Source organism: Python bivittatus, unplaced genomic scaffold, assembly GCF_059951505.1.
Source record: "Python bivittatus isolate LINGU-HERP-01145 unplaced genomic scaffold, Pbiv_v1 ctg000480_np1212, whole genome shotgun sequence".
NCBI lineage: Eukaryota > Metazoa > Chordata > Lepidosauria > Squamata > Pythonidae > Python > Python bivittatus.
The window spans coordinates 104171250-104188652 of record NW_028277075.1 but is presented as its reverse complement, the minus strand read 5'-3'; the positions used below and the strand labels follow the sequence as shown (position 1 = coordinate 104188652).

The following is a 17403-nucleotide window of genomic DNA, read 5'->3' as shown; positions in this document are numbered from 1 at the left end:
CAAAGAAGAAAACATTGCCAGTGTTTTCATTAAATAAGTGAAGGGCAGGATTGGCATGGATTATGGTTTCATAGCTGTTACATCTTGTATTAAGATTACTTGCTTTATTCCTCGTTTCTGGTTTTAGCAATTCACATCATCAATTATTCAAAATCCACCAGTCATCTAAGCAGCCAATTTTGTAAAAAGACTGCTCCTGCCAAAAAAGATTAATTCACTTTGGAGGAGAAAAGGCCTTTGACCCAAATGTTGAGCATTGATTTGTTATGTAACCAATTCTTGTGAACTCAGTTGGCAGTTAAATTAATCCACTTGTTTGTTTATTTAGTGGATATTCTCTCTTTCGTCAGAAAAGTTCAAATGGAAATACACAATCTTCCAGCTGTGTCTTACTGACCCTGTATCACCTATGAGAGCTTCCAAAGGTGAGGGTTTTTAAGTCTGGATTCTGCCAGTCCTGATATAACAGTTTAAACCATTTTACCGTGGGAATGATTGGAATGAGAAAACCAGTCACTTGGCATCTTCTCCTAAAATCATTATCACAGCTCTAAATTCTCTGCCTGCCAAAAGCTGTTCCAAGAATGTTTCCTTATATTTTTAACGACATGCAAGGCAAAGCTGGAAATGAAATACTGTAAATGCCTTGACTGGGAATTGCTAGAACCACCTGGTGGCATCCAGAAGAGTTAGGGTTAAAGTTCCCAAAATTCTAACATAGCCTGCTTTGATTAGAGGATTGATGAAATCAGTAAAATGGATGTAAAACCCTATACATATTGAAAAGCAAAAGAACTTTTTTGCTGAGCTCAGCTTCTGGTGATTTCAGGGACACATCCATGTAATTTTCTTGGCAACAATATGGTAGCGATTTTGCACTGTCTTCCTCCAAGATTTTTTTTTTAATGTGTCTTTCCAATCTAGGGCATTCCCTTGTGGTTTCCCACCCAAGTTTAAAGCAGAGCTCTCCCTGCTTCTTGAACCCAATTTAAGTAAACGTGCAGAATTGCTTTGTTCAGAGCGACCATATTTGGTGGCAGAAGCTGCAGCTGGCAAAACCAAGTTTTTAAAAGTTTCTTCCTATGTTTCAGGAGGCAGGTTTGTCTATTTATTTAAAGTAATTTTAAAGCTCATACTATCTATCTATCTATCTATCATCTATCTATCTATCTATCTATCTATCTATCTATCTATCTATCTATCTATCTATCTATCTATCTATCGTAATTTTAAGGCTCACACTGCTTTTCTGTGCACTCCCCATCTCAAAATGGCAAGAAACCATGCCACCAGTTTTTAATATTTGTGGTAGGATGGGCTTTCAACAAGTGAATAAGTGCCAAGGACTGCAAAAGAGGATTTTAAAGTACTGAAATAGCCTGGGGGCATTTTTTAGGCAGTAAAACAAGGAGCCTTATGGTTAAGCTCATATATCCTTGGTACGCTAATTTTGATTTGGAGGATCACCAGTTGGGCAGACGGTGATGCCACGAGGGCCGGAGCTCGGAGCAGAAGCTGAAAGCTCCGTGATCAGTTGGAGCAAGACTGTAGCAAGTGGGGCTCATCAGCAACCTTCTCTAACTTGGTGCTTCTCAGCGCTCTCAGAATGGTATATACAGTCTGTTTTTCTTAAGTTCCTAGAGTAGGGAGATAACAGATGTTATATCATGTCCCCCAGTACAGGGTTTTACATGACCTCTATTTTTCTATTTTCACCAAGGGTATATCCTGTGTTGCTGGAGAAGGCTCCTGAGAATACCATGGACAGTCAAGAAGACAAACCAATGGATCATTAACAAATCAATCTGGAGTTCTCACTCGAGGCACAAAAGACCAGGTTTAAATTATCCTGCCTGAGACACATTACGCAAAGACCTAGCTCTCTGGAGAAGGCTCTAATGCTGGGAAATGTGGAAAGAAAGAGAAGAGGTGACTAGCAGCAAGGTGGATGGATTCAGTTACAGCAGTGATGGGTGTACACTTGGAAGATGTGAAAGACCAAGTTAGGGACAGATTGTCATGGAGGAAATCTATCTGTGTGGCCACTAAGAGTTGACGATAGCATATCATTAATTAATCTCCTATGTGATATTTTTCAGTCACATTGACCACTGAACGGTGACTGGGGGACCATTTCATCCTTATTGGGAATTGTCAGATGCAGGTGGCCAGATTTATTTTATGGGGTTCAAACCCTCTACTGGGAATTGAACTCTCAAGTGGCTGAGAATTCTCAACACATTTGAACAGCAGTTAATAAGATACACTGCACCTCATAGCATCTTATATGTTTACTAGTTAATAATTCAATATACACTTTTATCTCTGAATTAGTGCATATTATCTAATAAGGGATACACAATTGAATTTAATAGCAGGAAGAATAATGTCCAGGTTAGTGAGAGTACCCGCTGCCTCAAGTCTCAGCAGGTGGCAAGGCCTGACTTCCCTTGTCTTGGCTCAGATATGGGTAGGACTTGGATGGGAGATCTACAGGGAATCCCAGGGCTGTAGGCTAAACGGGAAAGTTGGAAACATCCAAGGAGGCAATAGCAAACCACCTCTGTACTGTTGCCAAGAAATGGACATGTCCATGAAGTCACCAAGACTTGACTTTGACATAAAGGAAATGTTATTCCAATAGAAGAGAATATCTGTAGCTCAGGGTGAACTGTGGAGTCTTTGGTGTTCTCTGAGCTTGGTTGTTTGCTTGTAGATGTTTCATTTCCCAACTAGGTAACATCATCAATGCTACTGGTGGGCTAAAGCTGATTTGGACTAAAGCTGATTTGGGTGCAGCACTTTCTAATCCAGCAAGCTTTGGCAGCATTATAGGAGAAACATCAGTCTTACTTCTTTTAACAGAAACAATACATCTGCATGGTTTTTGGAGGAAAAAAAAAGTTGGCAATTATTTGCATAGAAAAGAGTTTTGTAGGATTGCAATTAAGAATTCCAACAAATATCAGCAATTCTATGGTGGATTTTCTTTCAAAGTTTTGGGTAGTTCCCAAACTATAGCCCTCTCTGTGGAATTGCCATCTTCTATTTATTTATTTCAATGAATGTAGTCTATATTGTAAGGTTTGCCCCGTTCGACAGAGAAACTCCCGTGACACGTGTGGTTCACAAAAGAGGTTTACTCATGCGTAACGTAGCAGTCACAAGCAAAGCCAGGACTGGCTTGGTACAATTGCATCACTCGTTATATTCCCCCCTTCCTGCGCTTTTTTCTGCCCCGTGATCGCGTTACCGCTGCGGATTATCAGCCCCCCAATAATCCCTCTTGATTGTCCATGATGGCAGGTTCGGTCAGGGTCCATTGTCCTTGATTGGCAGTCCCCTCCGGCTTGGGTTGGTCCCTCCCCGTTACGTGCAAGCCCGAGGGTTCTGTGCTGCGCGGCGATCTTGTTTCGCTGCCTGCGGCCCCGTTCATTGTTGGCTCGCGCCGTTATCAGTGTATAGTTAAAGCTTCCGCTGCGGTTTTCCTGTTTGGCTGGGCGCAGGTGGCCCATTAATTAGCGGTGCTTTCAGTTCCTCTTTTCCTCGCTAGCTACCGCCGGTGGAGTTCGCGTGGTCTGGCTGCGAGCTTCCCCGAAGCCCCGTGCTGACCGAACCTGACATATATTACCTCTTTGGTGTTCTAAATTGTTTTCCTATTCTCATGTGTGATTTTATTTTATGAAGAAGAGAGATATGGAGCAAAACACATTTGCAGCACCAGACAGCTCCTCATACTTTTCTGGGCTATTGCAAATTTAAATAAAGTATTATGGCTCACTCTTATTTGAGGTTTAAAGAATTAGTGATCAACAGTCTCTTAATTGCCATTAATTGCTAGTTTCTATTGTGATGGGGATAGATGTCTAATATAATCCTGTTCCAAAGTATAATTCCTATTCCACTGGTTCAATAAAATCTCTAGCTTCTAGCTAACTGTGTAGAAGCTATCCAGACCACAAAAAACAGGATAATGGAATCCAAACTAAGTTGTTTCTGCATTAACAGAGCTGGTGAAATTACTTGAAAGTAAGCACCAAAGTATGAAGTTTTGCTTTATAGAAAACAAGAGTCAAGCATTATTGTTATGAAGGGACATAGCCTGTGGTAAGGGGCTGCTTCTCTGCCCAACTTCACATAGTTTTATATGGATGATGACCCCTAAATGAGCAGACCTCCTCAAATTTTGCGGACTTTACATAGTCAGGGGGTGTAATGGAAGTCTACACAAATGTGCTTTTCTGCTGCAAAGCAAAGAGGTAGCAATGTTGGCTTAGAGAGCAGCCTGAAACAAATACGCTTTGCCTGTTTATGCAAGCAATAGATGAAGAGCTGCTATTATTATTAATTAAATTTATTAAGGCCACCCACTCCAAAAACTCTGGGTGGCTTACACATCAGAATACACAATTAAACCAGTTAAAACCTGACAGCAGAACATGAGAGCCCAGACTAAAAAGAACCATAACAATTAAAAAAAAAAAAAATGACAGGAGCTCCAGAACGCACTACCCTCAGACCTGGGGACAGAGTCAAGTCCTAAGGGCCTTCTGGAACCCCAGGAGAGTGGGCACCATCTGTATCTTCAGGGCAGGGTACCCTTCCAGAGCACAGGGGCAGTAAGTATGCCAGTAAGAGCATTCCTTGCAAAACTGAGTCAGGGATAACAGCATCTAATCATAACTCTTTTAAAATCCTTATTTAGGATTTTCATTATTATTTCATTTTTATTTAAAACAAAGGTATAATTTTCAAAACGGGTAATATTTACCGTATAAATGTATAGATAATTACTGAAGTTATACAATTAATGCTCAGCATAACATTAGTAAAAGATAAACCATACCAAGCAAAATACTTTGAGTTGTTTTCATGATATAAAAAAGAACTATAGATTTTTGAGCATAATGCTAACATCTCCATCATATTATTTATAAACGCTAAAAAAGAAAAACACCCCTAAAAGTATAAATATATAATTTCTGACTTCCCCCTGCTTTGTACTCCAACCGACTTGTAGTACCTACTGGCGTAAACTTTAGAAATCATATTCTAAGTGCTTGTATTTACCCTGCTGCATAATACTGTATATAATATATAGGGAAGCCATTCTTGCTTAAATTTAGTTAAAGTTTTGTTATGTATTTGTACTGTTCATTCTGCCATTGCTCCATATTCTTGAAATTTAAGTTCCCAGTCCGATATCATTGGTACTATGTTTTTTTTTCCAGTGTTGTGTAAAGTTTGTCCTCACAGCCATAAACATGTATCTTAATCAATTATGGCATTTTTATTGTTATATTCTGGAATTATACTGATAAATAATGTGTGGTTTCATTTCAGATTTAATCCTTAAGATATTCTGAGAGATGCTATGTCTTTCCAACCCTTTGGGGATTTTTTTTGCATGTCCACTACATACGTTCCTTCTATTTCGAGGTAATTCCACCGTTACTATATGTTTATCTATTTTGGCAGTTATTGATGGAGTTGTATACCATCTGTAAAACATTTTATACCAGTTCTCTCTCAAACCATACCTTGGAGTAAATTGTATAGATTTGTTCCACAGTTCTTCCCATTGTTGTATTGGGACTGTTTATTTGAAATTTTGCATTCAGTTTATCATTCATGTTTTTATTTGTTCTGTCTCTGTATCATATCTAAGTAGGCATTTATATATATGGCCTAATAGGTGGTCTTAATTCTGTACCAGCATTTCAAATTCTGTCATTTTTTTTAAATGTCATCTCTCTCCTTTTTGAGGTTTTATTTTATTCTTCCAGTACTTTGTAGGTATATCAGCCATGGTATGTTCTGGCCTTCACTAAATAATTCTTGCTGTATCAAGTCATAACTTCACCAAGCATATAATGCACTGACACTGGCTGAGTTCACCCACTGCCCTATGCTATGTATTCCTGAACAAGCTACAGTGGTCTAGTTTATTCAGAACCAGAAACAGGGTTTATAAACCACAATGACTGGGCTCCTACAACCAATACTGTAGTTCAAAACTGAAGAAACTACATGAGACCTTTGGGCAATATATGAACCAGCCACTGGCTGGCAAATGTGTGTCAATCAAACCTGACGCGTAAATGCTTGTGGCAGTCCAGAGAATTCAGAAGAAGACAACCAGCATGGCCAACAGGGATGAGGTGAATCAAAGCACAACATCTAGAGGGTCACAGTCCCTTCTTCTCACACTCCCTGACATGAACATAGGAGAAAGTTACTGCTCTGAACAATATTGAGGGAGTCCAATGATTACCAGAAAAACCATGTTTTGAGGAATAATGTCCATGAGGTAGAAACTCTTCCTAGAATGAGGTTTATCATACGACTAGGACTCATTATAAACCAGATAAGAAGAGCAAAATTGTGTGTAATTTCAGTCTTTGCCTAATAGAATTGGGCATTGTGTAACCCAGGAGAAAGCCAGTTTTTTCCCTTCAAGCATTTTACGGTACACTTGACTTACATCTGAAAGGAATAAAGGAGAGGCAATGCAAATATTTCTACTTGTGTTTCCAACTATGGCTCAGTGTAGCTTTGTTTCTAGAACTGAAACTTTCATAAAGGCTTATCTTTAAAAATACTAGTAGAATACACCAGTATACGTATAGGAAGCTGTTGGATTTTTCTACACGTGCTATTTTTTGAAGCAGATTCAGAACATAAAAATAAGCAATTATTGATGTAGTTGATTATTTATGAGCACTAGCTGACTTATAAATCAGTCAGCACTTATAATTAGCCAAAGCCTTCTGTATAGTACTGCCTCCCCAGCATTTTTTTTTTAAATGGTGTGATCTTCAGTGGTAGCAATTGTGGAATTGTTATCAAAATCTCCATGAATCTTCATGGAATTGACACTGATCCTGGCCCTGCTTGCCAGTGGATGCTTTGATTCTAATAAACTTTTGAATTCTGACTGTTAGATGTCACATTAATAATAAAGGAAAAGAGATTGCATTAGCTCATCAGTAAAAACACATTTATTTGAAAGCTACAGTAGCCATACCTGGTATCCTGCTAAGGGGGAAGGGGCTACAAAAATGACATTATTACAGAAACATCACACCCCCTGCAAAAGTTTTTAGATATTTGTAGTTGGTGAATTGACCATGCCATGTTGCAAGTAACCATGCTCCTGTTCCATATTCTTTAGGAGTAACAGTAATGACAGCAATTCCTCATGGAGAGAAGCTATTAACACCAGTTCATATAGATCAGGGGCAATCTGTAGCCTCCAACCTTTCTTGATGTCTGTCCTTCCTGACTGCATTACAAAATTCAGTTGCAAACTACTTATTTTTGGCAAAATAATTTTTACATGTGTGATGAAAATCAGATCAAACTGACCTACTAAGCTTCTGCTGAGCTAAACACAATTATTTTGAAGAAAATAAAATAAAATAATGCTGGGCTAAACACAATTATTATGAACTAAAATAAAAACTCCAGTAGTAATGTATGGCTGTGAGAGCTGGACCATAAAGAAGGCTGAGCGCCGAAGAATTGATGCCTTTGAACTGTGATGCTGGAGAAGACTCTTAAGAGTCCCCTGGACTGCTAGGAGGTCAAACCAGTCAATCTTAAAGGAAATCAACCCTGACTGCTCATTGGAAGGATTGATAATGAAGCTCAAGCGCAGATACTTTGGTCACCTAATGCGAAGAGAGGACTCTTTGGAAAAGACCCTGATGCTGGGAAAGATTGAAGGCAAAAGGAGAAGAGGACGGCAGAGGATGAGATGGTTAGATAGCATCACTGAAGCAATGAGCATGAAACTGAGCAAACTCAGGGAGGCAGTGAAGGACAGGAAGGCCTGGCGCAATATGGTTCATGGGGTCACGAAGAGTCGGACACGACTTAACGACTAAACAACAACAAAAATAAAAACTCCAAATCTGTAAATAAAAGCAACAGAAACAGGCTGTTCTTAGTCCTGCTCCATCTAGGGATGTTAATGCATCAACACCAGGCTCCTGGCAGCCCCCAGAGGCTAGATAAATAATAACTCCAAAAACCACAAGGCACACTCTTCAAAAGAGCTGCCTATCCTGATCAGTGTCATACTAGTTGCCTGTAAGTGTTTGCACAGAGTTCCACAAGGTCATTCGAGTTTGGTGGTAAGTCCATGGCAAGATGATTTGCACAGCACCTCAAAAGTTCCAGTAGTATCAGCAGAATTTGATTCCATGCAATGAATATTTCATTTGGTAAAAACTAAAATATGTAACAGGCAGCCATCCCTGTGGACTTTAGGTTCAGTTGCTATCTAGGATAGCAACCGTCTACCCACTGAGCCTTGCCACTGACTAAACAGGATTAACTGCTACAGGAGAGCAATTTGAACTGGACTCCTTGGCGTGGCTTGCTAATTTCCACCACCCATTCCTTTGCAAATCAGTTTGAGTAAGAGGACGTGAAGTAATAAGTAGAGATGCCTCATCATCATGAAATATTTTTGAAGCCTAATTAAATGGGTGCATTACAATCAGCAAATGATTAAAATGAAAAAAGTGCTCCATTAAAAGCAACCATTGGCTCATGACAATACTTTCTGTAGATGTTCTTGCCTCTACATGTTCATCAGGAGAGATACTGGGAGGCAAATGCAATCTCGTGAAAAAAAAATGTACCTATTCGGGGTAGAAGTATCCTAGGAGAGCACATTGTTTTTGTTTCATCACTGTGATGGAATATCAAACTAATAATGTTGTCCCTCTGTACTTAACTATTAGATAAAGGCACCTGTTATCTTGCTTCTAATTAGCTGGATGAGTTGTAATACCAATTTAATAAGGAAAACATCCTTTTCTTTCATACTCCACACCTACTTGAACAATGTTTTTCAAATATCTATAATATTATTTTAAAGACACATGAAATGGTGCTAAAGTGTGGCTAAAGAAACCATAAGATAGCTCACTATATAATACTGTGTATAACACAAAAACCCAACTTGTTTGCTTGAAGAATAATTTGTGTATCAGCTACTCACAAGACTAAAATAGTTAGCTTTCCAAAGAGCTTTGAAAATCCAAATGGAATCTCTGCAATTTATCCCTTTAGGTCTGAACCACACATAGTTGAAATTAATCAATGACTCAGCAGATGGCAGCAAATCCAGTTGTGAACCAGCCTGGAACACCAGCTTACTGCTGGCAGTGCTGTGGGAAGCAAACTGCTTCTGTGCGCAGATGAGTGAGATAGGGACTTTCTGTTCTCCTAAAATCTGAGGATTTGCTGCTGTGGTAGAGCTCATGGGATAAAGGTGCAATAACAGATAGATTAGTATTGTCCTTCAAACATTTCTTTCAAATTAAAATTTGGACAAAGACTTGGCTATGTTTGATATAGGGCAAAAGCATTTTAAATAAGTATCTCTTCATTAGTGAATTAATCCTACAAGGACTGGATTTCATGAACCGAAATGACACGATGCATTACTAGTGTTTCTCAACCTCAGCAACTTTGAGTTGTGTGGACTTCAACTCCCAGAATTCCCCAACCAGCATGTTGAAGTTACCGAGTTTGAAAAACACTGCATTAATCCTGCCAAAATAAATTATTCTTCCAAATTTTTTCCAGTCAAATACTTTATATCCTTTTTTTTAATATGAGTCTCTTGTAAGCAAATTACTGTATGTCGTTTTAATTTTTTTTAAATAATGAAACAATTTTTTTTCTTTTTTGAGGAGCATTTGTTCCATTTATATTCCACATCAGACATTTATAATCCATAATTAGGCCAGTAGTTTAGAAAATTCTATATCTGCAGCACATAATTCAAAGTCATCTTTTTCAAAATCCTTTTGCCTCTGTTGTGATTTTAGGACAAACTTCTCCACAATCTCCATTTGAATTATTGGGTACCTTTGCCGCTAAATTGGCAAAGTCAGCAGAGTTCCAAGGGACAAAAAACTTTGAAGATCAGTGTTTGTTTCACTCGTTTCATCAACAAAGTTCTCCAATATGTGATGTTTCAGTATGAAAAAGTAAGCACCCCTTATATTCAGTAACTGGTTGCATCACCTTTAGCTGCAATAACGGCAACTAAATACTTCTTCATAAATAGGAATCAGTCTCTCACCTCCCTGGGCAGGCATTGTGTGTAGAGCATTTCTTCAACTCAGTCACATTTGAGAAATTTTTTATTATTATTATTATTGATTTTTATCCCACCTTTTTAATATACGTATATCTCAAGATGGCGAACATACCTAATACTCCCTCCTCCTCCTATTTTCCCCACAACAACCACCCCGTAAGGTGGGTCAGGCTAAGAGAGAGCGCCTGGCTCAAAGTCCCCCAGCCGGCTTTCACGCCTAAGACAGGACTAAAACTCTTGGTCTCCTGGATTCTAGCCTCGAGCCTCCACCACTACCCTGGCTCATTTAGTATGAACTGCTTATTTCAGATGGGACTTGAAGCACACCTGCTCAATCTCACTGGATAGACAGAAGCAACTGGAGACAGGCAGTCCCTCAAATAATCAGGCCCTCTGCCTTGAAGGGCTTTATAGGTGATAACCAGCACCTTGAATTGCACTCAGAAGCCAGCCTGTAAGCAGTGCAGTTTGCAGAGCAGCGGGGTCACTTGGACATAATGAGGCACGTCCGTCACTGCCTGCTCCACCACATTTTATACCAGCTGCATAACTGGGTATCATCAGTGTACTGATGGTATCTAGCCCCAAACCATCAGATGACCTCACCCAGCAGTTTCAGTTAAACAAAAGGGGCAAGAGCATTGAGCTCTGCAGCATCCATCCCATTAACACTGACTATACCAGCCACAAAGGAGGAGAACCTCTGCAAAATGGTTCCCCCCCAACTCCCAAACCTTGCAGCTGGACCAGAAGGATACCATGACTGATGGTATTGAAAGCTGCTGAGAAATCAAGGAACACTAGACTTCTTAAGGAAGGGGCACGCCATCTGTTCCTTCAAGGCCAAGGGAATGACCCATTCTCTTAAAGAAGCTGATACCACTGCCTGCACCCAACCACGTGTCACCTCCCAGGTGGTCTTCATCAACCAGGAGGGACCTGGATCTAAGAAACAGATGGCTGAGCTCACAGTCTGGAGGATCCTGTCCACTTCCCCAGGAGATAGAGTCTCACTCTAGATAACCCTACAAGATTCTGCCTCACACACCTCAATTGGACCTGTCCAACTGGAATCCAAAACCATGGGAGATAGCTGGGTTAACGTAATAGTTCTCTCAAGCCTGGGAACTACTTGTTCCTGTCTTGCCAGCTTCATTCCTCATACACAGGTAGAAACACAAATCCTCAAACACATTGGAAATACTACCACTACTCTGCACTTAAAATCTGTTATCATACAGAGAATAATTTTGCTGCTCCTATTGACCAGCAATTATGTTGCATAATTACCTACATTTGTCATTTGAAAATGGCTAGACTGCATACTTACCTTGCCACTGGATCACTTTTCAAATTGATCGTATGTGTCCCATATTTCTTGCAGTTCTAGAAAAATGCAAATGAATTTTTAAAAACTTTAATGAAACGTGAAATTCATTGTGCCTGTAAACCAAAAGCTTTCCTATTTGTGGCTCTGAGACAGAAAAGTCACATATATATTATACAATGAACTTTCACTTCTCATAGTTAACAAGGATATTCTCCTGTATACATGTAGCCTGTATACATTTCAAATTTCCTCACAGCTGGGAATATGGATGATGCTCCATCATCATGTGATCAAAAGGAATAATGCTAATGTGCCTTGTCCTGTGGGAATTTTAAAGAAGCATATGAAGCAGGACAGGACCACTTATCATACTAGACATTCCACTAGTTTTTCTTCTCCGTATTATACTTGTATAATAACCTGTACAATGCCAACATCATGTTCTTCATGACAAAGAGGCTTCCAATAAGCTATTTAATTCTCTGGGTGACTGAGAATTTCTTGGGAAGATGACTTTGACCTTTTATTGTTGTAAGGTGGTGAGGGATGCTCTGTTGTTTACTTCTTACATACCTCTCAGTCTCCTATGGATGGCCCTGCTTCCTGATCTGTAAAAGTTCCCAAGAAAGAATCCTGATTTCCCTTGGGATTTCATGAAAGCTTAGGGAAGCTGCAGCAGACTGTACAATGAAAGACAGAATACTCATGTATACTCTTCAGCCACTTCATCACTAAGGTGAGCAAGAACTTCATACCCATGAGATTTTCATTAAAATATTCTTCCCTCTGGGACAAAAAAAGTGATTTTCCCAACCACCCTAAGTCTGGCTTGCCGTTTAACCTTGCTCTGAAAGAGGAATCCAAATAAGCAACTTTAATATATTTTTGCTCAATGTAAAATACTCAGTTTCAGTACAGCTACTGAGCACTAATATAGCTAGTTTTCATTCTCACTCTTCCCATTTGTTATTTCCAGGACTTTTCACCTAACCCAACTGTATAACCCTTTTTCCTTTCATGCCATCAAGAAACAAAATTCCAATGGAAATTCAGGTTTTGTTTTCATCATGGTCTGGGCACTGGGACTGCTCAACTGAATGTGGCAAGAGGTAACTTGTGATCAGGACGTAACTTCCCAGCACCTGTGAGTCAGAAAGAAGAAAATAAGGAACACTTACTGTATATTGAATAATGTATTGATTGATTGGATTTGTAGGGCCGCACATCTCACCTAAGTAACCCTGGGGGGCTTACAACAGTTAAAAACAGCAATCCAATTAAAAAGTTAAAAACCAATATAGAAACATATAAAACATCAGAAAACATTTTTTGTTTTCACTTAGAAAACAAAAAATAACCATGGTCAGCAGCCAAAGTCCATCCTTGTGTCAAGCTCAACAAAGCCACTGTAAAAGCTCCCCACTCTTGCTGGACCCCAAGCACAGTGGCAGAGCCATGTCTTCAGGGCCTTCCTAAAGGCCGGCAGGGTCACAGCCAGTCCAGGGAGGGGGATGACGTCTTAGCTGAGAACTCCAGAGAAAATAAACCAATTTAAAAAAGGAACACTTAACAATGCACAGATTTTCCTTATTTTGATTTATCCTGCATAGTGGAAAATTCCACTGTATGCACACATCTGTCACCAAATAACAGGCTGAAATACCAACAAGCTTCATAAAAACAATCGTTTGCCAGTTTCCTTTTATTATGCAATTCATACTGTAAATATAATTTGAACAAAGACTTATTCTAAAAGTAATGCACTGAACTTTTAATGTGAGATTAGGTTGAGTTTTTATTTTTTTTAAGGAGTTAGGCAATACCCAGACAATTAGCCATTTTGTCTTATACTCTTGTCTGGCTTAATCAAATTTCAACTGACTAAATGCAAAGCTGATCCAACATCATGTTTAGCCATATTCGTTTGTTCAACAAAAAGCAACGATGTGGTGGAATGAGGCTCATGTATTAATGATAAAAATAAGTTGCAAAGGGCACCAAAAAGGTTTTGAAAAATGTACTAGCTGTGGGCCTGATTCGGCGACCTTCAGAATCTCTTGGGACATCCTGCACAAGGCAGGCTTCTGTGTGCTTTAATATTTTCAGTTTTTGTGTATTTTGTGTATGTATACTCAATTCACTATTTTAGAATATTTTGCCACTGGGAATGCTGGTTTACAGATCCTCCTGTGTTTACGCGAGTAATCCAGTGAAGTCAACAGGACTACTTCTTGACAGCCTTTTCTCACTGCTGAGATGAAGCGCCCTTTATCCATCTGTCACTTGGTAGAAAGCAGGAAGTCTGTGGTCTTATTCTGCCTCTCTTGTTTGTGGTTCTTGTCAGGGCAGGCAAGGAAATGGCAGACAACACTTCACAGACATTGCACTCTCTGAAGGTCAGAATGAGTACCCAAACACTACTTTAGGATAAGTACAGATGATTACTTAAGCCTGTCTCAAGGGCTGGGTATGAGCTAACAGCACTGTCAGGAGGCCATGGGAGAAAAAAAACTGTTGCCAGGGTATGTTTGGACCATGATCAGGCATAACAGGGGAAAGGTCAGATATTGAGGCTTTAAGAGATTTTCTCCCCATGACATTCCGTGTGCATATTACACACCCATTGAAATACAATCACCAGTTCTTTGCCCCCCCCTTTTTTGCGGGAGGGCCTTCAAGTCAGTGTTGACTTCTGGAGACTGCCTGGACAAGTCCCTGCAGTTTTCTTGGCAAGATTTTGGAAGTGGTCTGAGAGTGAGTGACTGGCCCAAGGCCCTTTAAATCATGTTTAGTATTTTTACTCTGCCTTTACAAGCTGTGCGCTTGATCTGCTTCTCCAGAGAATCTGTTCAGATGTATGTGTGTTTTTTCTAACCCTGAAAAAGTAAAGTCAAGCAAGACAGAACTACCAACTTTTTAGACGCCCCAGGATTCGCTTTGGCGGTTGAAGGGAGAAGAGGAAACCCGCTTCTTGATTTTTGTTCTCTCAAACAAAACCACCAAGCCAAGGGAACCGGGTACTAGAGAAAAGAGCTGCGATTTGCAGCAAAAACAGCCGATTTGCACAGGGGGTATCTTCGTTGCCGCCAAAACAGCGGAAAGCACGCTGCGGCACCTTCACACCGGTCTGTACTCACTACGGCATCCACTTCCGACGACTACAGGCCGCTTTCCCCCAGACGGTAGAGGGAAAGAGCAGGAGAGGGAGGTAAACACCAGTCCCTGCGCGCTGAGGCGGATTTGGAATGGGCCGGACGCAACGGAGCAGGATTAACCCCTTCCGATGCCCGAAGCGATTCCGGCCTCTCCTCCCCACCTGTAAGGCCTTCCTCAGTCAGTCCGGCTCGCACTCACACCCCGCGGCGGGAAGGGGCAGCTGCAGCTTCTAGCCCCTCGCGGAAACAGCTGCTCCAGCACTTTGCTGCCAGGCGAAAGCCGGCTCGAGGAAGGCGGGCAGCTCGCTGGGAGGGAAACGGGGAAGGAGCCGCCGAGCCATTACTCCCGCCGTCCCCGCACACAAGCCCTGAAAGAAGAGGCGGGCGGCGCGCCAACAGGAGCGCTGCTCTCGCTCTGCAGGGAAGCTCGGTTTCCCTCTGGCGTTTGCAGCCGGGAAAGCTCCGCGCTGCCAGGATTATTTTTCTTTTTTCTCTCCCCGCCTCCCTTCCCGGCGAAGTTTTCCAAGGTGTGGTTTCAAAGCAGCCTCCCATCCCTGTGGCGCGCCGTGCCCGGCTCCCGCTGAGCTCCGGGAAGGAGAGGGCGTCTGGGGTGGGGGCGTGTGTACGGGCGTGCCAGCTGGGCAGCCGGGGCTAAGAAGCGCCCCGCAGCTTCGGGGAGCGAAGGAAGGAGAATGCGGAGTCTCCTTCCAGGGACGCCGAGGTGGCGGGAGCCCGGCAGCGGCAGCAGCGGCAGCAGCGGCACAGTCTAAGCTTTCGGCCGCCACCAGGGGCTCCAGACAGGTGAGGCAGGCGAGCGAGCGGGCAGGCGGCCGCCCGGGAGCTGGGACCCAGGCGGTTTCCTTCGCGCCCCGCTGGGAGTAGGCAGAGTTTGCATTCCGCCCGCCGCCGGACTGCCACCTGGAGCTTACGGTCGTCTTAAAGAGAAATGGACAGTCAGACCTGCACGGCTCCGAGCAACGTGCCTCTCCCTGGGTAAGCTCCCGCTCTCGTTCCTCCTTTTCGGCGAGGTAGTTTCAAAAGGCGAGCGTGGCGCCCCGTTTAGCAGATCCGCGAAATTCAACAAGCTTGGTCCAGCTTGGTAAACGGCCCGCCTGTTCCTCCACCTCTCGGTGCCCCCTTCCTTTCTTCCTTTTCTTCTTGAAGAAAGGAAAAAAATTACCTGGCTAAAAGGTCGGCGCTTCGCTCAGGGCAGCTCTGGGGATGATTGACCTGATGGAGACGGCGACCAGCTGTCCTGCGGGGGGCGAGGAGCGGCCTGTCTGCCTTTGTTGGCGGTGTTTTGACTGGGAATGGCAAGTCTGGCTGAACTTTGGCGGGGGGGGGGTGGAGTATCCGAGTAAACACGCTGAGGAGAACCTTACTGGAATGCAACTTAAAACACACACGCAGGCAGTGTGGCGAGGGACGGTGCGAGTTGTTAGTCCAGCGCAGCTAGGACAGGGGAGCCAGACTGGGGGAGGTTGCTGTGCAAACTTGCTTGTGGCTGGCGGTGAAGCTCCTTGGAGCTCGGATCACTTCTGGGTAAACATGCATACAGTTGTACTGTGCACCTTACTTGAAAAGTACAAAATATAAAGCCCCGAAACTTGGTTGTAAATTCAGTTGGATTGTGGAAACTGGGAAGAAGAATGACTGAATGCTCTGAAATCTCTCCCAGTGCTGCGTTTCTCCTCTTTTTTGGAAAAAAAAAGGGAGGGAGTAATTTTTTTTTTTTTTAAGTAGAAGGAAGAGGAGAAGCTCAATTTAAAAGCAAAGATAAGCTAGTAACACTTGGCAGAGGAATGTGGGTATGCTGTGCTGATGGAATAATTCACCTTACAAAGCATTCCTGTTGGCTTCGGTAAAACAATACATCTTAGCTCTGCAAAGGGCACGTCAGCTCGACTTGATAAAAAGGTTATTGTTGGACTTTTTAAGTGTTGAAAGATAGTTCCTGCTCCTTCCTTGCCTGTACTGAAAACAGACTTGAGTAGTTATGTGGAATTAATGTGATATGTTGGAGTGACTAGGAATTCTCTCCTGCAGTCTCTGAGCAGGAAAATGTATTGCATATTAATGGAGGAAACAGGTGGGCTAATTATAATCTTAAACAAAAAATTTTGGCTTGTTATGCAAATAACTTAGTGCAAAGCAGTGCACAGGAGTATTACGTTTCTGAACTTTATCTTCCTTGTTTCTTTTTGGGGGGAACTATGGAAAACTAAAATGCTGCATAACAAGGAAGTGTAAACATGACTTTTGATTCATTGGAGAGTTTAAACCCAACCATTATTTTAAAGGAGAGAAATTTCATATCATGCGAATTTCATCTCAAACTGTCACCTCACATGCCCTTAAATCTTCCAGGAAAAAAAGTGGACATCTAGGAGTACGGTGGTGGAGGCGAATGTCTTAGAATAATATTGTAATGCAACTATTATAAACTGCCTAGCAACCATAATTTAACTAAAATAATTTAATGTTCATGTTGTGCATAGTAAATATTTAGTTGTTACTCCTTTGCATGAGTCCAATATTTTTTTCATTGCAATTTCTGATTTGGTTGAGTTTTTTAGTACTCCAACATACTATCTTTTTTAATGGGGACATATGTCTGTCACTTTCATTCTCCCATCAGTTACAAAGACAAGTACTGCAAAGCAAGTGGTTGTGCAAATATCATAAGTATTTTTGGAATGTATATGTGATGCTGCTATTAGGTATTTCATGTTGAGAACACCTATCAAGTTGTAATATTACGAATGTCTAACTTATTTAGAGGGCGAGTGCTTGCT

The 17403-nt window shown here is 41.6% G+C and overlaps 1 protein-coding gene and 2 long non-coding RNA genes across 3 annotated transcripts in view; 2 read left to right on the top strand and 1 right to left on the bottom strand.

Moving 5' to 3' along the window:
• The window catches only part of LOC148215097 (uncharacterized), a 62558-nt gene extending 47442 nt beyond the window's left edge, over positions 1-15116 (bottom strand). The window contains exons 1-2 of the long non-coding RNA XR_015797253.1: positions 12027-15116; positions 11454-11509 (exon numbers count right to left, since the gene is read on the bottom strand). This is a non-coding gene — a long non-coding RNA (uncharacterized LOC148215097). The remainder of the gene's footprint in view (positions 1-11453; positions 11510-12026) is intronic.
• Positions 684-7279, top strand: LOC148215098 (uncharacterized). The gene is made up of 4 exons (XR_015797256.1): positions 684-1098; positions 1721-1929; positions 5344-5439; positions 7175-7279. It is a non-coding gene; the product is annotated as an uncharacterized LOC148215098 (long non-coding RNA).
• Positions 15117-15184: 68 nt separating the features above from the next.
• COBLL1 (cordon-bleu WH2 repeat protein like 1) overlaps positions 15185-17403 on the top strand; it is a 105899-nt gene continuing 103680 nt past the window's right edge. Inside the window, exon 1 of the mRNA XM_088146666.1 lies at positions 15185-15601. Within this exon, the coding sequence (XP_088002792.1) occupies positions 15555-15601 (47 nt within the window). The 5' untranslated portion in view covers positions 15185-15554. The remainder of the gene's footprint in view (positions 15602-17403) is intronic.